The sequence below is a fragment of the Elephas maximus genome, chromosome 3, assembly GCF_024166365.1.
Source record: "Elephas maximus indicus isolate mEleMax1 chromosome 3, mEleMax1 primary haplotype, whole genome shotgun sequence".
Classification (NCBI taxonomy): Eukaryota; Metazoa; Chordata; class Mammalia; order Proboscidea; family Elephantidae; genus Elephas; species Elephas maximus.
This window is the reverse complement of record NC_064821.1, coordinates 148,523,632-148,551,553: the sequence shown is the minus strand read 5'-3', so window position 1 is coordinate 148,551,553 and position 27,922 is coordinate 148,523,632. Positions and strand designations below refer to the sequence as shown.

The following is a 27,922-nucleotide window of genomic DNA, read 5'->3' as shown; positions in this document are numbered from 1 at the left end:
GGTCTCAACCTCCTTACATCCAACACAAGCGAGAGAGAAAGAGACAGTGACAGTGAGAGAAAGAAGAAAAATAGCTCCATCTTGTTGAGCTACTTGGGCATAAAATTGCAGCCCAAGGAGACAGAAAGTGCCCTGAAAAACGGCTTCATCCCAAAACCCAGACAGGGAGCCCTGGTCCGTGCTCTGCATTCCACTCCCAGGGAAGGAGACGGCTAGGGGGCTTATGAAGATCCATCAGTCAAAGAAAGCACGGCTGTTTTTATAGTCAGCAAGTGGCAAACTTTTTTCCAGTGTTAATTAGAAAAGGAACACTTTCAAGGCCCCCAAAAGAATTATGGGTGTATCTTATCTCAAAACCACACCTACCTTGACTCCAATGAAAGACTTGCGGTGATAGAAGCAGCACAGGGCTGCCGAGAGGGCGTGGAAAGCATTGCATTCCTTAGGCATCTTTAATCGTCCTTCCCCGGGACCACACACTTTCCTTAGGGTTAAAAGAAAGGAGGCTTAGGGCGTTAGAGCCTCAGTCCTGCCCGCAGTCGCCGGGCTGGGAGGGAGCCGGCTCTTTCTCCCAGGCCAGTCTGGGACTTTTCCCCTCAGCTCAAGCCAACACGATGCACTCACTCAATTCTGGCAGGCTGGTGTCCAGCCTGCCATACACACGGGTGCCAGAAATTCTCATGTGACCAGCCTTGCTTTCTGATGAAATTCTAACCCCTCTCAGCAGAGGCTCTGGGCTTTAGCTGTCCCCTCAGTTTAGAGACCGAGCAGAAATCATTAACCCCCCAGGCGGCCTTTCCTTCTCAGGGTTGAAGCACACCATGCAATCTGCTCCGAGTGGCTTTGACTGTTTGCCGGTCACCCCAGCACCTGGCAGATTACGGAAGCAGGGTGAGTTGTGCACATCACACCAGCTTGAGACAGAGACTCCTTTGAGGAAAGGAGGTGGCCTAAAAGTGACCAGGACGTGACTCTCCCTAGGAGCACTCCTGAAGAAGTCCTAAGGATGCAGGCACAATCTCTACCCTCACTCTCTCACGCCCACCTCCAGAGCTGTTTATTTTTAATTAGGATGCTTCTGGCAGTCAGTTTGCAGCTGATAACGTTGGCACAGCCATCACTACTGGCAAAGCAACATTGCCTTTTGGTGTTTAATTAGCAAGTCTGTCAGCAAACACTCTGAACCCCCGTTCCCTCCCCACCTGGCCCTACAGTCTGTTGGGAGGCTGTGTACCCTCTTCTGACTCAGCTGTTTGTCCCACTCCCCTCTGTCACTTTAAATACTTCACTGTAATTACCCATCTTCACTTTAATTACCCACTCTGCCTAACCAAGATCTAGCGCACAAACCTTCAGTCCACTGCAGCCAAGCATGGTCTTTCTAGATTCCCCTGTGGTAAGAGGCCTTTACCCCTACCAAGAGCCCCCAATACCTTTATTTAGGGGAAGGTAATTGCTTTTCTTCTTTCATTCCAGTTACAGTGGATACACAACAATTCTGTTTTTTTTATCAAACCCAGATTTTTGCCTGTAGCTCTTCCCTTCCTACAGTTCCAAATATTAACTTGCTGTGGCTTCAGCCACTCAAAAATGGAATGTGTCCCAAAGTCTTCTAAAACCTCACACAGGCAGAAACTTGCAACTGGGAAGAAACAGAACCTATTCAGTCCAGAAGGGAATAACACCAGATGAGGCCTGAGGGAGGTATGAGAAATATCCAACAGGATTAGTGTCAAATCCTTGGGAGACCTTGGCCTTTCGATTAGGTCAAGTCAGCTTGAAAAATAGGAAATTGTTCAATGTCCAGTGAGAAGTTCTGTGCTCAGATGAGGGGCTTAGGGGCCACGGATTTCCCATCCACCGGAAGGGGCAGAAACTCAGCCTAATAAACACGTTGGGAGTGGGGATGAAGCTACAAAGGATCTACTGCCACAGGAACAGATGGGAGAACTGGCATTCTTTCTCCTCCTTCCACTGGTTTTCTCCTCACTCCTCCTCCACCTAAATTCATAATTTTAGGAGGTCAGATTTGTAGTCTTGGGCACCAGGAGAGGACCTGGAAGCAAGCACAAAAGGTGGTAGAGCTCAAAGCGTTTTTGACCTGAAAGAGCCCTTGGAGATGATCCAGCTGGTGGGTCAATACTGTCCTCCAAGGTCCATGTATGGGGTCCATGGGAAACTTTTCTTTGTTTGCCTTCATTTCCTTTATATGGGATTCAAAGGGTACATCCACATGAACAGCCCTAAGTTCATATGGTTTCAGCAGCTTATGACTCACCAAGCAGGCCAAGAGCCACCAGGTAAGGGGCCTCATTTTCACCTATTTGGCAGGAAATAACAAGCTCCTTCAGTCCCTGATGGTACAAATGGTTAACAAGCTTGGCTGCTAACCAAAAGGTTGGAGGTTCAAGTCCACCCAGAGGCACCTGAGAAGAAAGGCCTGGCGGAAAAAAAAAATGAGCCATCAAAGACTCTATGAAGCACAGCTTTACTCTGACACACATGGGGTCACCATGAATTGGAAATGGCTCAATGGCAACTGGTTTAACAAGCTCCTCTAAGCTAAAAAAAAAAAAAAAAAAAACTCCCCAAGAGTCTAGAAAAACTTCATCCCAGGCCCAGGGAAGGAAGGGAAGCATTTTATTAAATTCTGCACAGAAATTCAAACCAAACTAACCCCACTGCTGTCAAGTCGATTCGGACTCATAGCAACCCTGTAGGACAGAGTAGAACTGCCCTTTGAAGGTTTCCAAGGCTGTAAATCTTTGTGGAAACACACTGCCACAACTTTCTCCCATGGAGTGTCTGGTGGGTTTGAAATGCTGACCTTCTGGTTGGGGCCAAGCACTTTAACCACTGCACCACCAGGGTTTAGTCAGCCAAAGGCCTCTGAATTCCCGATGCCTTCTCCCCAGAAATCGTGAATGAAATGCATTCCTGAAAGTAAATATGCAAATAACTCAGACATGTAAATTACATAGAATTATGTAGTCAACTGCTCCAAAGTCAGGGCAAAAGCAAAACAAAAAGACATTCAGGTCACTGTTGAATCACAGCTCTTGTCACCTGAGGCTTTCCCTGTTTACTCTAAAAAATGCCTCCAAAATCCCCAAGAATTTGTTCCCTCAGGACTAAAGAATGGACTAATCTTATTAGGTAACTGTTTCTTAAGCATCTTTTATTTTTGTTGCATGCTGAAAGAAATTTCTGAAGGAGCACTCAAAAGTTTTAATCAATTTTCTCCTGAGACAGCCAAGGAGAGAGACTAAAATAGCGTGCTGTTATTGCAAGCAAAGATGATAATGGCATGAATTTGCAAAGTGCCCTTCACTTGTTATGCTTTTAAATGCATCCTACCCACACTGATCAATTCCCTCACATTCTCCCCACAATTATTATTCTATTCTAGTTACATGGAGGACCAAAACAGCGTGTCACTCAGCAGAGGACAAAGGACCAGGGACTCCTGCCTTTGATTGCAAAACCCATTATCTGATCACGTGGGAACAAAATCATGCTGTGGGCCCAAATAAGAGGTTTTTTTTTCTTTCAAGTTTTATAATTAAACCTGTTACACAGCCCCCATGGAAAGGCTGTGACTTGGGCAGGGGTCACATTTTGATGATTTGGTACATGTGATTTAGGACCAATCAAATTTGGATTCAGGCTTTCCTAAATACCACGCCCTTCTGGGGACAGGGATCAGTGTTTCCAATGCAATCTCAAGGAGCCCTGGTGGTGCAATGATTAAATGCTCCGCTGCTAACCTAAAGGTGGGCAGTTCGAACCAACCCAGCGGTTTCACGGGAGAAAAGACCTGGTGATCTGCTTCCGTAAAGATTATAGCCTAGAAAACCCTTTGGGGCAGTTCTCCTCTGTCCTTACAGGGGCGTTGTGAATCGGAATCGACTCCAAGGTACCCAACAACAGGGCAATCCCAGGAACTGGAAGGAGTGAGAGGCGGAGGGGGCAGCACTGAGCTCATGAAAAGGTCCTGCTGGGTGCTCTCCAGCGACCCCCTCTGGCCATCTGAGGGGATTGCTTCTTCCGCCTGTGAAAAAATCCATGGCAATCAGTTGAACCCTTGAAGGAAATTCCCATAGCCCCGGGTCAAATATGTTGGCCATTCCACCTGGGGGTGCGGGGGAGGACAGTTAAAGCAGGCGGGAGGAAGACCCCCTGCACAAGCGTTGGCCTCAATGCCAGTTTTCCCTTTTTCCTTGGGCAGCCCTAATGCTAACCTGTTCTACCGAGTAACCATAGAAACAGGAGCCGCCTGTCAGCCATTTTCACAGGGACATGCTTCCTTTCAGCAGCAGCCCCTCTGCTGAGAGGTGTAGAAAGAGAGCACAGAGCCCCTTTCCCAAAAGTGCCATATACCCACTGACATGGCATGGTTGGGGGGCATGGGGAGAAAGATATGCCTACCAGATATCTGCTTTTCACTGCTTCAGGACAGCCAGGGAAACCATGCCGCCGGTACCCTCAACTCTGCTCACCAAAGCCACCCCAGAATCAAGACATCAACCTTGCAGGCACTGAGCCACTCGGGGTCATCAAGCAGTCCTGCAGGCAATGACACTGCCGGGGGGTGGGGGCAGGCTTTGAATCACAGGGCACTAGTCCAAGGCTGCAAGGTCTGGCTCGTCCTCGTAGCCACAGTGAAGAGACTGTCAGGGGGTGAACACCAGGCATCATGATCAGCACACAGCCACCCCCGAGATTCTTCATCCCCCAGAATGCTCGTTCCTTCCTGGCTTTTGGTCTCCACTAAACCCCAGTGATCTGACTCTCGGTAAACAAAAGGCAGCTTTAACGAACTAGGGAGTAAGGCTGATGATGTTGTTGCTGTTAGCTGCTGTGGAGGTGGCCCCTGACTAATGGTGAACCCACCGGCAACGCAAGGAACATGGCTCAGTCTTGTGCCATCCCCCTGATCGGACCACTGTGATCCACGGCTGAGTTTTGGAAGCAGATCGCCAGGCCTTTCTTCCTAGTCTGGCTTAGTCTAGAAAATCTGCCGAAATCTGTTCAAGCATCACAGCAACCAGATCTCTTGCATGGAAGAGGAGAATTTTGCCACTGCCCCCATTGCCCCAGGAACTAGGGAAAGGCTAAATTCGTATCTGGACTTGCTCAGTCGGGCACCAGCCTCGTATGACAGTGAAGACCTAAATATCTGAGGACACCCGCTGCAGGCTCAGAGCCTTGAAGAGCAACGTGGCAAGTGCCTGGGAAGCTCTGGGCAGAGGAAGGATGAGGTTTATCAGCAACCCTGCTTCCCCAGGCACCTGCCCGGTCCCTGCATGATCCTGAACCCAGTAAACCAGGAGGCGCAATGGCAGGTGAGAAGCTCATGTATCTCCAAGCACACACCTCACATAAAAAGCAGCAGGGCTCAAGGAGGAAGAGCTGAGAAACCATCAAAGAAAGGAGGAGAAGATTTCAGGGGAGAGGTCACCTCCTCTTCACGCCAGACTGAGCAGCTACAGAAGCTGCCAAAGACAGTGCAACACATTTTCCTATATGCAAATTTGATTTATTTCCTGCTCCAGAAGGAATGCAAACTGGACTCCAGGCTGATTTGTGCAGTGCTGTAGACAAGACGTTCACTTGCACTGGCGAACACAGAGGCTGCATTTAGGAGGGTTTGCTGCACAGATCTCAGTCTGACAGTTTCCCCCAGATTCCTCAAGGGGATGAAAGAGTATGGCTGTTAAATGGTCTCTGTCCGGAAGGGATATCGATCTGCCCAGCACAGAAACAAAGAGACTAAGTGCTGCCTTCACAAACAGACTTCACTCCACTGAGCCTTACATCCCCCTCCCCTACAAGTTCCTGTCTCTCGCAGCGGCTATTAAAATCAGACAGTTGAATAAGGTGGCACAAAATCTGGGGAGCACCTGGTCCTGATTTTTCTTTCTCATATTATTACATACATTCTGCCCCACGCACACCGCACCACTGCTGCCTTATTTCCTGGGTTCACCCCAGAATTCCTAAATTATAGAAGCTCCATTCTCTGTTTTTAGCAGTAGGGGGTAATTAAAAGAACACGCACAGGGCATAATTGCAACCTCTCAGACAGATTCAGACTTTCTGGCAGTCTCAACCTTCTTTCGGGATTCTATGAAAACCACGGACTCACCTCACAGAACAAAAAGCACATCCTTGTAATGTTTTACATATAATCTCAGAACATTTCTGTATCGCCTGAAGCCCATCTATACACCTCTGGGAGTCTTACGTGTCTGTTACGGGTGGAATTGTGTCCCCCCCCCAAAAAAGATATATTGAAGTCCTATCCCTGGTACCTGTGATTGTGACCTTATTTGGAAACAGCATCTCTGTAGATGTAATTAGTGAACGTAAGGTCACACTGGAGTGGGTGGACTCTAATCCAATATGACTGCTTATCCTTATCAAAAGAGGGGAAAATTCACAGAGACACAAAGACACATAAGGAGACAGACTTAGAGTTAAGCTGCCACAGGCCGAGAAATGCCTAGAACTACGAGAAGCTGGAAGAGCCAAAGAAGGATTCTCCCCTAGAGCCTTCAGAGAGAGCCGACACCTTGATTTCAGACTTCTAGTCTCCACAGTTATGAGAGGATAAATTTCTGTTTCAAGCCTCCCAGCTTGTGGTACTTTGTTTCAGCAGCCTCAGGAAAGTAATATACTATCTAAGATGGTTCGCCATCCACCTGCCAGCTTTTCTTCTATACTCACCAGTGCAGGCAGTGTAATAATTTCTCTTGTCATCTTTGCTACTAGTTTTTCTTTGCTGTATGCTTTTCTCCTTCCCCTTTCTTTCACTTTTGGTAAGTAGGGGCTAGGTAAACAACTAATAGGCATGGACCACAAAGCCCCTCAGAGGCCTCTCCGTGCTGCAGAAATGGGTCAAGGGGCACTACAAGGCCAGACAGCTATGCTGTCTCCCATCTCCACTGCCACTCCCCCATCTCACAAGCACTTCTGCAAAATGACATCTTCCAAAACTGGGCTGGGAGGCAGATCTCTGCATGTCTCCAAAGTGGTTTGGGAACACAACCTAGGAGGTAGGAGAGTAGAGGACAACCAGAATAGGTCCAAGTCTCCACGATGTCACTAACTGGCAGGGTGACCTTAGGAAAGTTCTTAACCTCTCCGAGCCTTCATTTCTGCCTCACGCTTACCAGGTTTTGAGGATTACGTGAGCTAACACATAAGAAACCTAGTGCCGGACATGCAGTAGGCACTCAGCAAACGTGAGCAGGGACAACACACCCTCTCCCTGCACCTGCAGGCTCACGTGCCCAGCCACAGCCTAAATGTCAGAGGAAGGTCTGGCCTGCAGGAGCCATGCTTCCACAACGGGAGTGTGGACAGCCGCTGACCGCTGACCACTGACCAGCTCCCAGCTGGTACTTACGGGGCTCTTGAACCTTGAAAGCAGTGAGAAGTTTAACAATTTTTTTCTTAAGCTTTATGCTTTAAAACAGAATATTAAAACCACACACATGGTTTTAGTCACACTTGTTCAGCTGTCTCAGATGATTTTCTACTCCAGAGTCCTTGTCATTTTAGGAGCTGTTTGTTTTAACAGGCAGCATGTGTGTCTACTGCACCTGCCCACCTGGCCCTCACCCAGGGGACTCCTGAGGTCCATCCACAGTACCAAGTTCTCATGTCACCACGTATTGTCCCAGCCCATCTGCCTGGGGATCTGGGAGGCCTGCCACACAGATCTGAGCTGCACCCCTCCTTTTCTATTGCCCCCATACCCAGCTGGCTGCAAAACTGGGCTATAGCCTCTGTTCTGATTGGATGTCCTGCAGCCCCTCCCCTTGCCTAGCCCTCCAGGCCCCTGCCCTGGGGCCGGATCTTCCACGTGTGTCTAGATTCCCCAGAGAAACGTGTCCAGCGTGCCTGACTCCATTATTCTTCACTGGCCCATTATTACTGGGTACCCTGGTACCAGCCATTTCTAGAATTAGAGCCATGCCTGGCACAGCCCCTTGGATCCTGTGTCTGCTCTGCCCAGCTGCCCTCTCCGGTGCTGCCTTCTGTCTGGACCTCCTCCTCTCTTGCCCCTAATGGCAGGAATCCACCAGAGTTACAGAGTTACAGCGCATTCTTCCATAGCCGCCCCGCCCCCATCTCCCACTGTGCCTGCCTAGAAAGGCTGCCAAGTGTCTGAGTGGATGAACAAGCCTGCAAAGAATGCCCAAGGAGGCAGAGGCCCAGGGGTGGAGGAAAGAGGCAGCACCAGCAGAGGGGTGGAGTCAGGACTAACTCTACCATTCTAGCCTTGAAAGCTGACCCAAGTAAAACAGAAAAGTGATTTTATTAATCCCTGTGTATCTGTTTTCCAGCAAACTCCAGACACCTAAAAACTAAATATTTCATTTGGAAAATATCCTTTTTTCACAGTCATAGACTGCTTATGGGCGTTATCTTCTGAGTGACATATTGGATGATTCAGCACCTGAAAAAGAGCTACGAGAATCAGTCCAGACCAGGGGTTCATAACTTGGACATGGGGCGGGGCTTCCATGAGCCGCTGGGATTGTAGATATATTGTATATATAAATGTATATAAACCCTTGTGCAAGTATCTGTTCATGGAAGAGGCAGGTCCAAAGCTTTTACCCAGTTTTCAAAGACTTCTTGTTAGCACATGATTTCTACTCGTGGCAACACCGTGTGTGCAGGGTAGAACCGTTCCGTAGGGTTTTCAAGGCTGTGACCTTTCAGAAGCAGATTGCCAGGCCTGTCTCAAAGATCAAAAAACCTGCAGCGGCTCTTAGAGGTGTCTTCCCGATGGTCTTACTCGGTCTTTATAGTAGACAGAGAAAGGAGGCAAATACTCTGTTTGTCATGGATGCCACTAAGGACTTACAAAGCACTTGGCTACAAGAAGCCCTGCGGGGTGCAACGGTTAAGCACTCAGCTCTAACCAAAAAGTCGGTGGTTGGAACTCACCCAGTGGCTCCGAGGGACAAAGACCTGGTGATTTGCTCCCTTAAAGATTATAGTCTAGAAAACCCTATGGTGCAGTTCTACTCTGTCACATATGGTTACTATGAGTAAAAATCAACTCGACAGCATCTATTAACAACAACCTTGGATAAGAAGTCTCTGGGTAATACACTCAGTTAATGGGCTTGGCTGCTTACCAAAAGGTTAGCAGTTTGAGTCCACCCAGAGGCACCCTGGAAGAAAGGCCTGGCAATCTGCTTCTGAAAAATCAGCCATTGAAAACCCTATGGAGCACAGCTCTACTCTGACACGCACAGCGTCACCGTAAGTCAGAATCAACTCAAAGGCAACTGATTTTTACCTTGGATAAGATCAGGCCTTTTCAGGGCTGTGGCTGGTGAAAAGAAGAAATACATAGCCTTGAGGCAAACAGTTTCACCTTTCCTTACAGTCGTTTTAGTGGCTTTAAACACCTGTGAGAGGAAGGGAACCACTTCTCCCAGCTGGTAGAAGGGCCTTGTTTGCGCACAATAATTAGTAAATGCGTAAGAGTGACAACTTTTACCCTCAGCTCCTCCTCCCCAACCGGAGACTTCAGGGGTGTGTCCCGAGGAGACTGCAGTAAATCACCACAATCTCTTCCCCTCTCAACCTCACCCCATGAGCAAGGTACCCCACAGCCAGCATTTAGACAGTACATTACAGAGAACTTTGACCACATTGTCTCATTTAATACACGAGCAAACAGGTATTATTATCTTCGTTTCTTTCACATGTCAGATCAAACTGTTCTTAGAGTGAATAATTAAAACAATGAATCAGAAGGGCTGGCCCTATTGGATGTGATCATGGAACCATGGAGAACACCTGGTTGCCAGGAGTACCTTATCTTGTGCAAATCCAAAAGGTAGCATCGTGGCTGTTGCAACAACCCCCTGCCTCCAACCTAGTGACAGATATTCTTGGCAACGGAGACAGAAAGTCTGGTCTGAAAAATCCCAGCCCGTTCATAACTGATGCGAAAGGGTAGGGGGGTACGGATGGGCGCTGAGGCCAGACTCTGGGAAGAACCAGGAATCAGCAAAGCCGTATTGCACATGGTGTTGACTGGCGGGCAAGGGGAGAGCCCTTGTCATACATGATGTCATGAACTGTGCCTGTTTCTCCATAGGAAGAGGCTGACTCTGATGGCTGTGTTACACGGAAAGGACAGTATTGGTCACCAGCCAGTTTCTTCACTTCCTAAGGCAGTCAGCTGCCATACACAATGCTGCCTGTGGAAGTGACATCCAGAAGATAAGCCTTTGCCGAAGGTAAGGACGATGGATTCCTTTTGCCAGTGGTTCAAAGGACAATGCAATGCCTGGCCTTGCAGTGTGTACCCAAAGAAGTGGGAGGGCTGGATGGGGAAAGGGGGAGATACTAGGGAGAGCAGCAGGAACCCACAGGGATTATTCTCCAGGAATACCAGGTCTCAGGGTTGGACCAGGTCCCAAGGCCAAGCTGTAAATCACAGGGGGCTCCACAGCCCCTCTGGAGTCTCCCCACCTATAACTTGTCTCTAATGGCAATGGATCTGACAATTAAACTGGGAGGCAGTGGGTATCCAGCACATATAAACCATGAAGGAGACAAACTAGAGAAAGACGGGTTTAAGGGTTGAAAAGATTAAAAACAAAAACCCAGCATTCACGTGCCAACCTTCAGATATGTATCCTGAATGGCACAGTTAAACACTCAACTACTAACTGAAAGTTTGGCAGCTCGAACCCACCCAGAGGTGCCTCGGAAGACAGGCCTGGTGATCTGCCTCTGAAAAGTCACAGCCTTGAAAACCCTATGGAGCAGTTCTACTCTGCACACATGGGGTCACATGAGGCCACCAAGAGTCACAGGTGACTTGATGGCAACTAACAACAATAACCAACCTTGGGTAACCTTGGGTAGACAGAGGAAATTAGAAATATAACCTAATGTACTTCTGATTCCTGAAAATTCTGAAGGAAAAATGATGTAAGTAGCATGTGGTGGTTATTTTATTTAAAAGCTTTACTAGATAGCATGTATGTTCATATATGTAATGGACATGTGAGCCAATCAAAATACTGACCACTGAATAGCCCAGGAGCGGACACGTGACCTAAGTCAGGCCAATCAGAGTCCTTCCCTGGAATTTTTCAAACTAGAGCTAATAGGAGAGGTCTCCTTTTCCCCTTGGACCATATACTTTAAGATTATAAGCCTAGCGCAGACTACTACCATGTGCCCCTAATGCATGAAAAAGCTGTTCTGAGAGAATGCAGCCAACATGATGAGAGAAGCAGATGTGAGAGACTGAGAGTCCTAAAGATGTTTTCCTTCTTGGAAACAGCCATCAACTCAGGTGACTCCACTCCTACCTTTCCCAGCAGTGTAAGATTAGGTAAAATTTGAGATTGAAAAGTAACACAACATATTGGGCTCTTTTATACACGTAAGATGTGTTCCTTGTACCTGAGAAATTCTAAAACAAGAGCCAACGTAAACTGATGCAACACGAAAACATGTATAATATGCGCCCATTCATAATAGAGCTGTATACTCATGTTTCAGTGATGAGTGAAAATTAATTGTGTTTCACAGCCTATTTATTGCAGGGAAGTTCCATGAAAGAACTGAATTATCTTGAGTTTTCAAGGGTACAATAGACACGAGTTTGCCTCAAGGAAAAGGGAGAAGAAATCATGAAGTCGGAATGTCCTATGCCATTGAGTGTAGGTGCGACTTTTGCTTCCACACCCAGCACTCCTCCCAGGCTATGGGAACCCACTAACAAACAGTTCATTCAGCCCTGCTTACCCAAGCAACAGTGCCATCCTAAACTCCTGGAGGACATTTCCGAAAGGCTATTCTGTTATGTGGAAAGCCATAGATAGAACCTGATTCAGAGGACTGGCGAGATAGTCCCTTAATGAGGGCAGGTGAGATTTAACCAGGCAGGATTACCTATTGAGGAAACTCTCATTATTTCTTTCCAGAACAAAAAAAAATTGTGCCATCCCCAAATTATGTTCAGGTCTTCCCAAATTTGCTCCTTAGATAGTCCTTAGTTGAACACAGTCTAAAGGAGCTTAGAAACACCAGTTCTCACTGTACGTAGCCCCATAAGGACTCTTCTTCCATTGTTATTGATCTATTTACCCTAGTGAGGATCCTAGCTCTAATCTTGCCTTCCAGTATTCTGCTATCCAAACATCCATTAAAATGACCCATGTCTTTGTCTGTCAGCCCTGGGACCCATGTTGGAGTCATCTTCATCACCCCAGTGCCCAGCTCAATGCCTGAATGTGATAGGGGCCCTGTGAACGTTTGCAGAAGCACGGAGATTCTCCATCTGAGTTCCACAAACACCTAGGAAATTAGAAGTACAATAAGTCTGCATGTATATTTCTAGGGGGAGAAGTCGTAGTTCATATTTGCAGAAGGGTAGGGACCCCTCCTAAAAAAAGTTCAGGACCACAGAGGCATGAGGCATGACATGCCGCATTAAGGTTACACTCCTCTTTGGGGTCACCAGCCTTGCCACCCCTTGACTAGATTGAGCTGGTTCCAGCTTCAGTTCTAAGGATCGTCTCACTTTCCCGAGCAGTGAACCACCTGGGAAGCCAAATGGGGAGAGGCTCACAGAATGCAGGAATTCCCAATTCACACCACTTACGGTCTGCTTAAGTAATCCTGAGATGCTCTGCAAAGCAGGAGGCAACATGACATGACCCTATTCTGCCCAAGCTCTTTCCAGAGAAGACCACGAGAAGATAGAGGAAGCTGGGGAATGATGGGCTCAGCAGGATCACACAGTCCTCTTTGGGAAACGCCCACCTGAGCCTGGGAAAAAGAAAAACCCAACTGCAGTCTGGTGGCCACAGGAAACAGTCCATCAGCTTCGTCATTTCTTCTGCACAAAAAGCTCTTTTGAGAGCATGAATGGGGGCTTTATAAAGTACATTCTCATCCACAGGCTAATAAATATGTGAAATGGCCTCTGAGACCAGGTTTCTGCAGCCTGGACACTGAGGTCATTCAAGAAACAATTAGATGCCATCTGGAGAGAGCCGGGACTCGAAAGGAAATTGCCTGGAAGGGCCAACAGCATGTTCTCATTCCCAGGGCCTGACACATCCTTATCTTCATTCACATAAAGGCCGGGATGGAGCTCCGCCAGCTACTCCACACTGGGAGCACAGAACGAGTAATTAATGAAAGCTGAATAATCAGGAGAACGTTCACTTTCAGCCTGCCCCAAGTAAATTTGTCCCTTAAATAAATCTCTCTTGACTGCAATTTAACATCCAAACAGCATCTTTGCCATAATCCAGGCCTTGGACTCACCAAGCCTTGGGGTTTTCACGGTTTTAATAGAAAGCAATTAAAGCAGAACGACAACTGATTCTGGTCCAGCTCTTCACAGTATATAAAGAGCAACAACTCAATTACATTAAATAGAGTTAGTACTTATTGAGGTTTCGCAACCCACCGGACTGTATAGTTCCCCAAGCAAGAGCCCTTTCTTCTAAGGCAGATTCTCAATCTTTTTCTGATTTTTAAATAAAAATTTAATGACTTTTCTATATTAATAATCAGTATCTTCAAAGGCAAAAATACAGTTACTGGGCAAGCTGGGTTAAAAAAAGATCTTAGCTGGAAAAAAACATGCATTTAGATAAACGGGGTGATTATTTGTGTTCTATGTGTTTCCACAGCTTTATTAAGGCTCATAAGTCACAGGAGAAAGACCCGGAGATCTGCTCCCATAAAAATTATAGCCTAGAAGACCCTATGGGGCAGTTCTACTGTCACATGGGGTTGCCATGAGTCCAAATCAACTCAATGGCTCCCAATAACAACAAAGTAGCATAACCCTCCAGCACAGCAGTGCCCAAAGAAGGTTCTGAGGTCCCACAAGGGTGCCGGACACTTTTCAGGGGGTCTGCGAAGTCAAAATTATTTTCACAATAATATTGAGACATCTTTTGCCTTTTCTCCTGGGTTGACATTCGCACTCATGGTCAATGATGGGTAAAACTGCCAGTGCCTTAGCACAAAGCATGGCAGGGACACCAAATGGCAATAGTAGTTGTATTTTTCTCTGCCATGCATTCACAGTAAAAGATAAATAAATAAATAATCCGGTTCCACTTAAGAATGTGCTTGGTGAAGCAGTAAGAATTCCTACTTTTATTCAATCTTGACCTTTGAGTATAAACCAAACCAAAACCAAACCCACTGCCGTCGAGCCAATTCCGACTCATAGCAACCCTATAGGACAGAGTAGAACTGCCCCATAGAGTTTACAAGGAGCGCCTGGCGGATATGAACTGCCAACCTCTTGGTTAGCAGCCGTAGCACTTAGCTACTACGCCACTAGGGTTTCTGACCTTTGAGTATAGGTCTCCTTAATATTCTGGGTGATGAAATGGGACGTAGGTATACAGAGCTTGAGCTGCGTACCCAAGCGCTGTGGTTGTCTTAGGGAAAAGCTGAACTAGCTGCTTTTTCCCGGAACGCCATTTTCACTTGAAAGAATGTCTGACAAATGATGGTTATTCAGACTTCATTATCTGGCAGATATTTTCTCGAAAATGAACGAAGTAAGTCTGTCACTTTGAGGAAAACAACTGACAGTATTCATTGCCAATGACAAAAGCCGAGCTTTTCAAGGAAAAATTAGACTTCTGGGAAACCTGTATTCACCACCATGAATTTGACACATTCCCAGTACTTTGAAAACTTTTTTTTTGAGGAGACTGGTGGTGATATTAGCGAATTTGAGTTTTTGATATTGTATAGTGAACTATCTTAACATTTGGGAGATCTGTGTAACTCAGTACACTGGTATTTTTCAAATGATGGTACAAAATCATGCATGAATCTGTTCAAATTGCAAGGCAGATCAATGCATTGTAAGGTGCTAAAGCAAGAAAAGTTCATGGATACAGTTTCAGGTTCCATCCTGCAATTCACCTTAAAGAATTACTACCTTTGGAATTTTTAGTATCTAAGAATATCTATAAATATCTGAAAAGGTGATGAACATACTCCTCCCTTTTTGAACTAGATTATCTCTGTGAGGCCAGATTTTCTTCAGACTTCAACCAAAACGACATACTACCATAGACTGAATGCAGAAGCAGGTCAGAGAAACCAGCTGTCTTCTAAAGAGATTTGGAAAAATAAAACAGCCTACTCCTCTCACAAAATTTTGTTTTGTATTGGAAAATGATTATTTTTACAGAGATATGTTATTTATGTTTGCATATAATGCACTTAACCCTTTGCCCTTGAGTCGATTCTGACTCATAGAGACCCTGTAGGACAGAACAGAACTGCCCCATAGGGTTCCCAAGGCTGTAGTCTTTACAGGAGCAGACTGCCACCTCTTTCTCCCAAGGAGCCGCTGGGTGGGTTCGAATCATCGACATTTTGGTTAGCAGCTGAGTGCATAACCACTATACCACCAGGGCTTCTTTATGAGTTTATGATTGTTTTCTTTTTTTAAAGTGAATTAAATAAACATTATAAAAAAATTCTACATTTTAATTTCTAATACAGTAAATACCCATAGCTATAATTCATATAAATAATTCCCTTTCCGGTCCTCAGTAATTTTTAAGAGTGTAAAGTGTTCTGAGGAAACCCTGGTAGCGTAGTGGTTAAGTGCCACGGCTGCTAACCAAAGGGTCAGTAGTTCGAATCCACCAGGCCTCCTTGGAAACTCTATGGGGTAGTTCTACTCTGTCCTACAGGGTCGCTATGAGTCGGAATCAACTCGATGGCACTGGGTTTGGTTGGTTTTTGAAAGGGTTCTGAGGCCAGAGTGTGAGAACTTCTGCTTTAATATATCTAAGCCACTTATTTTACATAATTTTGATTGAGACACCAGTTTTCGGCATCTTACCTATGGAGTAGACTAAGGTATACAAATAGAGGGATGTTTTTATTTTTAGAGTCCCTGGGTAGTGCAAATGGTTAACACTCTTGGCTGCTAACTGAAAGGTTGGAGGTTCGAGTCTACCCAGAGGTGCCTCAGAAGAAAGGCCTGGCATTCTACTTCTGAAAAATCAGCCATTGAAAACCCTACAGAGCACAATTATATTCTGACACACATGGGGTCATCATGAGTCAGGGCTGACTCAACGGAGACTGATTTCTCAACAAGTAGCTCTCTAGAGTAAATAAAGCGGCTGTAACAATGGGCTCAAGCATAGCAACGATTGTGAGGATGGCACAGGACCAGGTCGTGTACACAGGGTCGCTATGAGTCGGAACTGACTTGATGGCACCTAACAACAACAACATAGTAAAAACAATAATGCTTCTTGGAGAAAATTTGGAAAGTGAAAAAATTAGGAAAGAATAGGGGAAAAATACACCTAATTGTCAGGAAGTTTTATTTTGTCCTATTACCCAACACTCAATCATCCTACTCCTAGGTGTTTATCTTACAGACATTCTTGCATAAATGCACACCAAGCTGTCTCAGTTGACAGCAACTCCATCGTTTCAGTATCGTGCTTGACTCCTTTTTTCTCCTAACCCACATCCAATCCATTGGGAAATCCTGATGGCTCTCTCTACCTTCATATTACATATGCAAAATCCTCCTTCCTCACCACCTCTACTGCCATCACAATATCTGAAGCACCACCATCCTTCATCTGGACAACCACAGTGGCCTCCCTGCCCCTTGCCCCTTGCAGTCTGTTAACAACATGCTGGCCAAAGTGATCCTGAGATGGCTCTCCCTGTCTCTCAGTAACATTAACGTCCTTACTCTGGCATACAAGGCCCTAGGCAATCTGCCCCCTTATCCTTTTCACTACTCTCTCACATCAGCTTCTCCCACCCTCACTCATGTCCACTCCCTTCAGTCCCTCTGGCCTCCTTGCTGTTGTCTATGCTGCTTCCTCTTCCCCTAGACATTGCACACAGCTCACCCCTTCACTCAAAAGTCACCTTCTTGGTGAGGTCTTCCCTGGCTACCCTGCCTAAAATTTAATACCTCCTTTCCCCAACATTTCATAGCTCCTTGCTCTGATGTATGTTTTCTGCTTAGCATTCATCTTTATCTAACATTGACTAACTAGATTTAGCTGGTTGTCTTTCCTACTGTTTCCCCTTGTCCTAGTTATCTAATGTGGCTATAACACACAATTCAATCCATGACAAATGACTATCCAGTATTTCATTGTATGAAATAATATATTTAACCTCCATGATGTGAATGAGGCAGGATTAGAGGCAGTTCTGTTAATGAGGCAGGACTCAATCTACAGGATTAGGTTGTATTTTGAGTCAATCTCTTTTGAGATATAAAAGAGAGAATCAAGCAGAGAGGAGAGGGACCTCACACCACCAAGAAAGAAGCACCGGGAGCACAGCATGACCTTTGGACCTGGGGTCCCTGCGCTGAGAAGCTCCTAGACCAGGGGAAGCTTGATGACAAGAACTTTCCCCCAAAGCCAACAAAGACAGAAAGCCTTACTCTGGAGCTGGCGCCCTGAATTTGGACTTCTACCCTCCAAGACTGTGAAAGAAAAAATTGGTTAAAGACATCCAGTTATGGTATTTCCATTATAGCAGCACTAGATAACTGAGATATCGTTCAAAAGAAGGAGGCGGAGCCACATAGTTATTATGGAACAATAAAAAAATGGAACAATGGCCAATGAAAAAAGCAATTTGCAAAGCAGTAGGTAGTGACATATTATTTTGGCAGTAAGTAAATAACTCTTCCTAAATTCTGCCTCCTTGATCTCTTAACAGCTTGACCATCTTCTCAGAACTTCCAAAAAATATGTGAAGCTTCCTCACTCTTTTCCCATCCAAGAAATATGACAGTACCTACTGCTTCCCCCTAAGACTCCCCTGCTGCTCTCTTCTGCTGCAGTCAGCCCAGGCGCACTCTCTCCCTTGTCAGTCTCTATCATACTGGTATCAGTGTTCAGCCACACTTAATACTGGCTTCCTGCCTGCCAAGCAGGAGCCCCTGGGTGGTGCAGATAGTTAATACACTCAGCTGCTAAGCACAAGGTTGAAGGCTCGAGTTCACCTGGAGGTAGGTGCTGCAGAAGAAAGGCCTGGCGATTTACCTCTGACAAATCAGCCACTGAAAAGCCTATGTTCTACTCCGACAATAGGAGGTGTCTCCATGAGTCAGAGTTGACTTGATGGCAACCGGTTTTTTCTGCTAGGCTACCATTTTTTTCTGCTGTCAAATCAGAGTTCGAGTACAATTTCTTCCAAGGAAATGCCTTGACTACTGTAGGTAAAAATTCAGACCAAATGCCAACCTCTGCCACCTCAAAATCTACATACAGTGTCACAGCATTTTAGAGCTTTTCATCCAAGAACATTAGACCAAAAATTCTAATATTAAAATAATTTATCTAATAGAATTTAATCACCTGTCATAAAGCCAATGAAAAGCACTTGCCTGTTTATATATTGTAAACAAAACCCTTCATTCTGAAGCTGTAAATATAATGCCACGGCACAATATCATGCTTAATATCTGAAAACCGAATTGTAGCTAGATGCTGCATTGTTGTGACGTTTGATTACCACTAGAGGACAGAGCTTAACAGCAAACAGCTCCAACGCTAAAAATCCCTGCCTCCCATTTTGATGCTGAACAGTTCCTGGGACTCTATCGCTGATAACAAGGTCTCCTTAGGAGTAGACTTGTCTGAGCCATAGAAGTTGGCAGAACTACACTTTAAAAAAAAAACAGTGTACATCATTCCTGAGGTTCACCCTTCAGCCAAAGATTAGAGAGGCCCATAAAACAAAACCAGACTAAATGGACATATCAGCCCAGGGGCAAGGACGAGAAGGCAGGAGGGGACAGGAAAGCTGGTAATGGGGAACCCAAATTGGAGAAGGGGAGTGTTCACATGTCGTGGAGTTGGCAACCAATGTCACAAAACAATATATGTATTAATTGTTTAATGGGAAACTAGTTTGCTCTATAAAACTTCGTCTAAAGTACAATACAAAAATTAAAAAAAAAAGAAAAGTCAAGTACAAAAAAAAAAAAAATAGTGTACACCTCTGCCTAAATATGCAAGTGCTTAAGGCAACAACAGTGAGCCCATAGTTTTTTCCCTGTACCAGACTGGCAAGAGAAAGTAGAGTGAGGTTAGGTATGGGAACCTCTTTAGTGTCCTGACAGAACACTGAAGTATTTCTGGAAATTTTTTTAGAAAGACATCTCAGTGTCATTTGCTTTGTGAAACAGAAGACTCTTTGGAACAATCTTGTCCCCCATTCCCTTAATTTAAAGGCTCTTAGCACTTGGTTAGAGCCCTGGTGGCACAGCGGTTAAGAGCTTGGCTGCTAACCAAAAGGTCAGCAGTTCAAATCTACCAGCTGCTCCTTGGAAACCCTATGGGGCAGTTCTACTCTGTCCTATAGGGTCGCTGTGAGTTGGAATCAACTGGATGGCAACAGGTTTTTTTTTTTTTTTTTTTTTAGCACCTGATTGGAGTCCCTTAGTTGGGCAAACTGTTAACATGCTTGGCTGCTAACTGAAAGGTTGGAGGTTTGAAGTGCCTTGGAAGAAAGGCCTGGCAATCTATCTCTGAAAAACCTCTGCAGCAGTTCTACTCTGACACACGTGGGGTTGCCACGAGTTGGCATTGACTTGACAGCAACTAGTGCTGGTAGCATCTGGTTGCAATGTGGTCTTCAGTCATCACGAAATAACTATCAAGTATCTCTAGTAACAGCAGTAAGCAAGAAAAGACCCTTAGCCTCAGAACCGCATCCTAGTGGGGAAAAGTTTTTTAAAAAAGTAAACAAAATTTGAGATAAGTGCTATGAAGATAAATACAGGGTTTTGAGATAGTGACTGGCGGAGGCTGCTGTTAGCAGTGAGGTCAGGAGAGGTCTCTCTGAGGCACTGCAATCTGAGCCAAGATGAACCAACCATGTAGACAGCTGGAGTAATCCCAAAACAAAAAAACACACTTGTTGCCATCGAGTCGATTCCCACTCATAGTGACCCTATAGGACAGAGTAGAACTGCCCTGTAGGGTTTCCAAGGAGTGGCTGATGGGTTCTCAAACCTCACCTCAGTCTACCTTCTCTTGCCAACCTGATACAGGGAAAGAACTATGGGCTCACTGTTGTCACCTTAAATGCCTGCATATCTAGGCAGAGGCGTACACTGTTTTTTAAAAAGTGTAGCTCTGGCAACCTCTATGGTTCAGACAAGTCTACTCCTAAGGAGACCTTGTTATCAGCTAGAGTCCAAGTAACTGTTCAGCATCAAAATGGGAGGCAGGGATTTTTTGTGTTGGAACTGTTTCCAGTTAAGCTCTGTCCTCTAGCCAAGCTCTTAACCACTGCGTCACCAGGGCACCATAAAATTGGTATTTATTAAGGGCTAACTATGTGCCAGGCACTGTGCTAAGCACTTCACATCTATTAACTCCTTTAATCCCCACAGTCTCCAATTTACTGTTAAGGAAATTGGGCTCCAGGGAATTTCAGTAACTTGCCCAAGGTCACACAACCAAAAAATGGCTAAGATGAGGCTTTGTAACCCAAAGACTGGCTCCAGCACCCACCCAGCTGTACTGCCCCAAAAGAACCTTCCAGGCTAAGGGAAAGGCAAGGACCCACGGGCAGTAAAGGAAGGCAGTGTGGTGACGTGTAGTGACTAAGGGGCTCAGCAGGAGATGAGGTTACAGGTAGACGAGCCATAACGGGAGTGCTTTGACATTTGAGTGTGGAGCTGAGTCTAGTTAGAAGCCATAGCTTCCATTTTTGTTTCTGTGTTTGTTTTCCAGTCTCTCTGCTGCCTCTCATACTGTTTGGGGCCTCAGAAAAGTTCTCTTCACTGAGCCAGGGAGGATGGTGCCTTGGTTTCAAGGCTGAAGCCTGAAGCACAGAATATGCACGTGAATCTGGCCTTATTCCATTCACAGGCCCAACTGGACTCCCTTAGAACACCTCCAGAGGGCAGCTCCAGGGCTTGAACTTGTCTCCCACTGTCAAGTTCAACAGGCCCTGGACTCAAGGGGTCTGGGGATTAATTCACTTCACTTTTACTTGGGACACTGAGAAAACTCACCTCAGGCTGCAGTGGCAGAGCAATATCTGGCCTGAGGAGTTATGTAGACAAGTTATACAGGCAAGAGCAGTCAGGATCCAAGTCCTTGTGCTGTCCCAACACACCTGTTCGTCCAGCAGAAGAGAAGATGCCAAATGTGACGTCATCAGCAGAAAGAGGCTTTTCAGACCAGACACGTCTACACCATAAGATGCCGAGATGTTTCTAAATCATGCATAGCGTTGCAACAGCATTATCTCTGTGATTATGCAATATCGCAAAACTTGCATAAGGACTCACTGTTTTGTCATCAGGTGAGATAAAGTTGATGTCAGTGACAGTGGTACAAGGTTCCATCATGCAAGCATCACAATGAGAAGACAGAATTTTCTGTTGAGAGCCTACTACCCATTATTGGGGAAGCAAATCAGGAACAGTGTAGGTCTAGAAGTTGTAGTTATTAGCTGCCATTGAATTGGCTCCAACTCCTGTTGACCCCGTGTGGCTGTAATCTTTATTGAAACAGGACACCAGGCCTTTTTTCCACAGCGCTACTTGTTGCATTTGAACTTCGGTTAGCAACCGATTCCAAACCACTTGTGCCACCCAGACTCCTTAGGTCTACAAGAGGGGCCAGAGAACCTTTTCTGGAAAGGACCAGAGAGTAAATATTTTAGGCTTTGCATGCTGTCATTACTCAACTTGGCTGTCGTAGCCAGAAAGCAGTCATGGATAATACGCAAATAAATGAGTGTAGCTGTCTGCCAATAAAACTTTATTTATGGACATTGAAATTTGAATTTCATATAATTTCCACGTGTCATGAAATGTTACTCTGCTTCCTCCTGGGTTTTTAGAAACCATTTAAAAATGTAAGACCCATTTTTAGCTTGTGGGTCAGATTTGATCCAGGGCTGCATTTTGCTGAGCTACCAGGTCTAAAGACATCTCCAAATGTTCATGAATTAACTTAATGTCATTGTGGTAACAAGGTTTCTAATTGGAAACCTCCTTTCCTCCCTAAAATATTTACTGACATCTGGTAAGATGCCAGGCACTCACAGGCACTCTGGAACTGTCCCAGCTTCCTCTCCCTCACCGCCTCTGTTTACGTCCTGCCAGCATCTGTCAACTCGCCTAATAAAATGGCTCTTAATTCTGTCTCTAAAAGGCCTCCAGCACCTGCCCAACTTTCCACTTCCACTCCCACTGTCTTAGGTCAGGCCATTGATAACACTTTCCTCCTGCTCGAGCTGACTCAACTGAACAATTCCTAACCCACGGTATATGCTTTAAAATATCTGTTGAATGAGCTCATGAAGTAAAAAAACAAAACAATCTGTAAGTCCAGCACTCTTCGTCTGATCAGAGGTCTGGCTTCACTGTGTGGCCCATCTCAAAACCAAAAATATCCTCTACGGAGGTGGCAGCACCTAGGGGCTAAAATAAGATAAAGTTTTTGTTTACTACTTTAAAGTCAGGCTCGTTGAGGTATAACGTGCACAGAATAAGATTCACTTTTTTTTAGGGTACAGTTCTATGAGCTTTGACAAACACTTACTGTTGGATAACCATCACCAAAATCAAGGTATAGAACATTTCCTTTATCCCTTAAAGTTTCCTCCTGCCCCTTTGCAGTTGATCCCTCTCCTAACCCCTTTATAGCCATTATCTGCTCTGCCTTTTCTAGAATGTCAAACAAATGTAATTATAGAGTATGCAGCCTTTGGAGGCTATCTATTTTCACTCAGCTTACTGCATCTGAGAGTCGTCCATGTTGTTGGAGTATCAATAAGTCTTTTCATTTTCACTGCTGAGTAGTAGTCCATTGTGTGGGTGAAGGTCACTTGGGTCCTTTCCAGTTTTTATCAATAAAGTCATTACACATATTCACATACAGATTTTTGCATGGACATGTTTTTATAAGGTTTTACTTTTTATAACTAGCTACACTTTCACAGGCCTGAAGGATAAGATTCCATTGAACCAGGGACGGTCCTCTCATTCCTAGCCTGCTGTCTTCCCACCCTGCCCCAGCCATGTTTTTATCGTAGTAACATTAAACCTCCCAAGAATAATTGCAGAGAATGCTTTTGGGGTGGAGTGAGAGAAGCTGGATGGGGGCTCCTCTGACCGCAAGCCCCAGCGTGAGCTAGGGCTGTTTCACATTCACCGCTGGTACTGTTTGATCTCTGGTCCCACGGGGGACAGAGCTGGCTCTGTGGATGTGCACACTCAGGCAAAAATCTGCAGAGCCAGCCAACTGGGCCATTATTTGGTTCGTATAACTTGTTAAAATCTCACGGAATGTACAACGTGCCATTGTTTTTATAAGTCCCTTTCATGACATTGTTAGCTGGCTAGTTCAGAGCAGACTGGCCTGTTTTCCCTGCTGGAAGAAAAGACTTCCCTCAAGGCAGCTATTTAACCGTGACCATGACTGCAGCCATCTTGAGCACAAAGGGGAGTTGAAGTCATGCTGCCCCTTCACCCACTGAGGACTCTGGCAGCTGGGCCACTTATTCTTGGTGCTGGAATTCACATAATTACTCCTTTTTTAATTTGCTGGGTGACTTAATGTATCCACAGCCAACTGCAGGAAATGGCCTTATTGAGATCTGAGCCTTGAGCAGTCTATAATAGGTCTATATAAGATCCTCTCAGAAAGAGCATTTTCAGAGCATTAACCCCATAAAAAGGAGCCCTGGTGGTGCAACGGTTAAATACTCAGCTGTTAATGAAAAGGTTGGCAGTTCAAGCCCACCCAGTGCCTCTTCAGGAGAAAGACCTGGTACTCTGCTCCTGTAAAAATTACAGCCAAGAAAACCCTATGAGACAGTTCGACTCTGTCCTGCGGGGTTGCTGTCAGTCAAAATCGACTTGACAGCACCCAACAACAACCCCGTAAAGGACGGGTTTCTGAGTCTCTCTGGGCTCGTAAGTTTTCATCGGCACCCTGGAGAAAGAAGTAGTTGAGGGTTCTGGTTTCACTTGGGCTCAGAAACTGGAAATTTCTCACAAGTGGTTCTAGCAAGAATCCACCAAGCGCTGACTACAAATAAAAGAGGATGTTGGTTTCCTAGGAAGCTGGCCAGGAACAAAGAGCTGCATTTTGTCTTGACACTTCCTTACTAGGGTCGTCTGGAGAGCAGGCCTTTGTCCACGGGGCGGACACTGCACTGTTTACAGCCTAGCCATTAAAAAGTGCTTGCCTACTCTAGGCTAAAAAAAAATCGCCAAGCCGATTTTCTTTTCTCCTCTATAATTTCCAATTTATCTTTCTTGAGAACAATTTATTTTAAAATGAAAAATCTATAATAAGCATCTCCTCTAAAAGAAAAATCATTCAGCTCTCCCCTTGTCAATCACCTCCTCCCCTCAAAAAAATATACTTTTAAATCTTTCATAGAAGGAGGCTCTTCACTAAAATGGTGTAGGGCTTATGTGTGAAGAACCTTCAGCCCCAAAGGAAGGTAGGCATAAAGAGGAAGTTGGTAGGAAATAGTAATATAAATTTATAAAACTGTGGGGGAGGGGACACATGGAGGGAGCAACTCCCAAAGCTTAAAGAAGTAGCTCTAGGAAAAAATGAAAATAAAAGTAGGTTTCATAGGTTCAAGAAGGGTCACAGAAAAATGAAAGCATAATGAATAATAATAGTAACTGTAGGAGTATTGGCAATAAACCTCCAATCATTTGAGGTAATATAATGGGTGGGTGATTATTATCTGCCAGGTCCTTATTCTTAATATCTGAGATACAGACTGAAATGCCACCCTGATTCCAATAAATATGGCAATATTATGATCAAGAGTGATAGAATAATTAAGAGCTCCTTCAGCGCACAGTGAATCCTAAAAATGTTAAACTAGAAGGGATCCTAATTGTGGGGAAGATGGAACCCAGAGAGGGAAGGTGATGAGCTCAGGTCACACAGCTACTCAGAGCCAGAGCGTGGACCAGGCTCAGCTCCCTTATTCTTAGGGATTCTTAGGGGTTGGATAATTTGGAGTTGCCTTTTTTTTTATTGGAATGCTATCTGGAAGGAGTAACTACACTGTCGTTATTGTTTGCCATTGAGTCGATTCCGACTCATAATGACCCCATGTGACAGAGTAGAAACCGCCCCATATGGTTTTCTAGGCTGTAATCTTTATGGGAGCAGATTGCCAGGTCTTTCTCCCGTGGAGCCACTGTGTGTATTCAAACCATCAACCTTTCAGTTGGTGCCCAAGCCAATTAACAGCCAAGTGTTAACCGTTGCACCCCCAGGGCTCTCTAGTAACACACCAAAATATTATAGTTTATTAATATTTCAGTGCAATTTTTTTGTCAAATTTTCTAGGCAGTTACTTGACACAGGTCCAAGAAACTGAACACAGAATAAATGTGCTTTAATGGGGAAAAACAAGGCAAAACCAAATGGTGGGCCATAAACAGAACAGCCCAAAACATAAACTCTACTTCACAATTTTGCCTTGGGCTGTTGCCTCTGAAAGCTATTTTCTCCTATTAAAAAAGAAACATTGGTTTTATCTAGGGTAAGGAATGCTAGGTACGCAGAGGAAAATTCTGGAGCTGCACACCACTAACCCAAGTCCTGAAGGACATGTAAAACAGTGGGAAGAAGGTGAAAATCGGTGTGGACATTTCTGCTTTCCAAGCTGGAAGAATGGTTTCTTTCAGAGAAGGTAAAACAAATTATATGTGATTACATAAAAGCACCTTACGAGTATAGGAAATAGTTAAAATCAGACCTTCGAGATGATCATGTTTTGACTTACAGTGGGAAAAAAAAAATTGTGGGGGAGGGAGAGAGCTAGGAAAAAAAGGAAAACATACGAAAAAAAAGAAAAAGAAAACCCCTCCTCTCTAAAAACCAGAATTAGAGATAGTGAGGAATGAGATTCTCAAACCCCCAGGCTACTTTGGGATCTGCTCTAACTTTCCTATCACATCCAAACATCAAATTCAGCATTCAGGTCTTTGGTGGTGTTGGGAGGTCCCACCAAGAGGCAAGACTGCTGGGTGAGTTAAAAGAAACACCAAGGAGCCCTGGGACTTCCCACCATCACCCGATTTCCCTTTATCCCAGGCACAGAAGAGCTACTCGTTGCTAGGCAACCACAAACTGGTCCCCTTTCACACCATATTAATCCACCGCAATACAAACTGCACCGAGTATTAGGAGGACGCAGAATACAAACTGGGCTGAACGGAATTTTGTATTCATTCTCTACTCAGCTCCCACCTCCCACAATGCGGCGCTCCCAGCTTCCCTCTAGTTATGGGTCAGCCTCAAGGCCCTGGGCCCCCCAGACCCAAGGATGCAGGAGGCAGTCCCACATGCCTGTCTCCCCACACTTCTCTTCTGGCCGAGCACTGTGAAAACAGGTAAAGATTGTTAAAGTCTCCACTGGAGGAGAGAGCAGCATTGAAAGGGAGACCTAGGCCTCGAGCCCTTAACAGGGTTAGGACTGCTGTCTGTCTGTAGGCCACAACAGTGTGCTTTCTGTGCCACACGAGTCTCAGTGGTCAGGCTGTCCCCCATCTTGGGGTCATAGTAAATCCCTAAAAATCTGGCATCTTGACTCTTCTTTTTTGAGGCTTATCCATCTGACTCTACCAGGAGGGCCGCTCATGACATGAGATACTTCACAGACTCTCTGCTTTTCTCCGTGCCCAGGTGGCATTAAGTATACAAGGGAATTGTAGGGAAGAAACAGCTCAAAGTCAGGGGGCCAAACTGCATCCCACTTCATCCGACAACACTCTCACCTCCCCTCAATTATAGAGATCTTTAGACATGGACTCCTCAGCTTGGCTTGAGAAGGAACTAAGTCTACGAATGGACCATGTTGACCCAAGAAGACTGTTATGTGGGTCTGCTGGGACCTTTAGGTCAAAGGCCTCCTATGGACATGTTTTCAAAGCTTTAGTGCCCACAGCCAAACCATACCCATTGCTGTTGAGTCAATTTCCACTCATAGCGACCCTATAAGACAGAGTAGAACTGCCCTACCAGGTTTCCAAAGCTTTAATCTTCATGGAAGCAGACTGCCACATCTTTCTCCTGCAGAGTGGCTGGTGGGTTTGAACTGCTCACTTTTCGGTTAGTAGCTGAGCATTTAACGATCGTACCACCAAGGCTCCTTTAGTGCCCATAGAGGCAAATAAAAATGCCCCACGGTAATATACAGACCCCTATTCCATCCCACCAAACCAAGGGCCAAGTTCAGAATTATCTAAATTATTGCATCTCGTTCATGAATATCGATGGACATAAGCTGAATTGTATTGACTAAGACAAGACATTGGGGTTACTGGTGGCTTCTATTTATCTGGGATCTCCCTGCCTCCCCTGAGCAGTGAGATTCTATGGAACTGCTCCTTGGTTGCTCACGAGTTACTCCTTTTCAAGGACTTGTTGAGGTGTTCTGAAAGTTACTCTTTTCTTCTAATCTTGTCTGAATCTGGTCAGAACTTTATAAATGGTGCCTCTGTGTCCTCTGACCTACAGAGGGAGGAAATGCCTAAATTCTGGGGGAAAGCATGGGCACAGAGGAAAGCGACAGGTTTAAATAATCTGAAACTGGGATGCTGCCCTTGGAATAAGGACGGTGGGATATGGATCCTAGGAGGTAAGCACCTTAAATCCTAATGCATGCCATGATTTCTTCCAAATATTCATAACACATGTTGGAACAAATCCAAGAAACAAAGTGTGACAAGGTCTTCAGGTCTCTCTTCTGTAGGAGATGAGCAGCTTGAATTACAGTACTCAGTAAAATAAAATAAAATAACACACACACCCAAAAATAAGGGCAGAGGGAAGAAGAGAAAAGCATCTTTCTTTCTACTCAGAAG

At 45.2% G+C, this 27,922-nt stretch overlaps 1 protein-coding gene across 5 annotated transcripts in view; it reads right to left on the bottom strand.

Annotated features, from left to right (window-relative positions):
- BCAR3 (BCAR3 adaptor protein, NSP family member) overlaps positions 1-27,922 on the bottom strand; it is a 250,806-nt gene that overhangs the window by 57,237 nt on the left and 165,647 nt on the right. Inside the window, exon 1 of one of the 5 annotated variants that reach the window (XM_049879748.1) lies at positions 367-27,864. The exons of the other annotated variants lie outside the window; for them this stretch is intronic. Coding sequence (XP_049735705.1) covers positions 367-450 — 84 coding nt within the window. The 5' untranslated portion in view covers positions 451-27,864. Of the gene's footprint in view, positions 1-366; positions 27,865-27,922 lie in introns of those variants that run through there. 5 annotated transcript variants of the gene reach the window in all.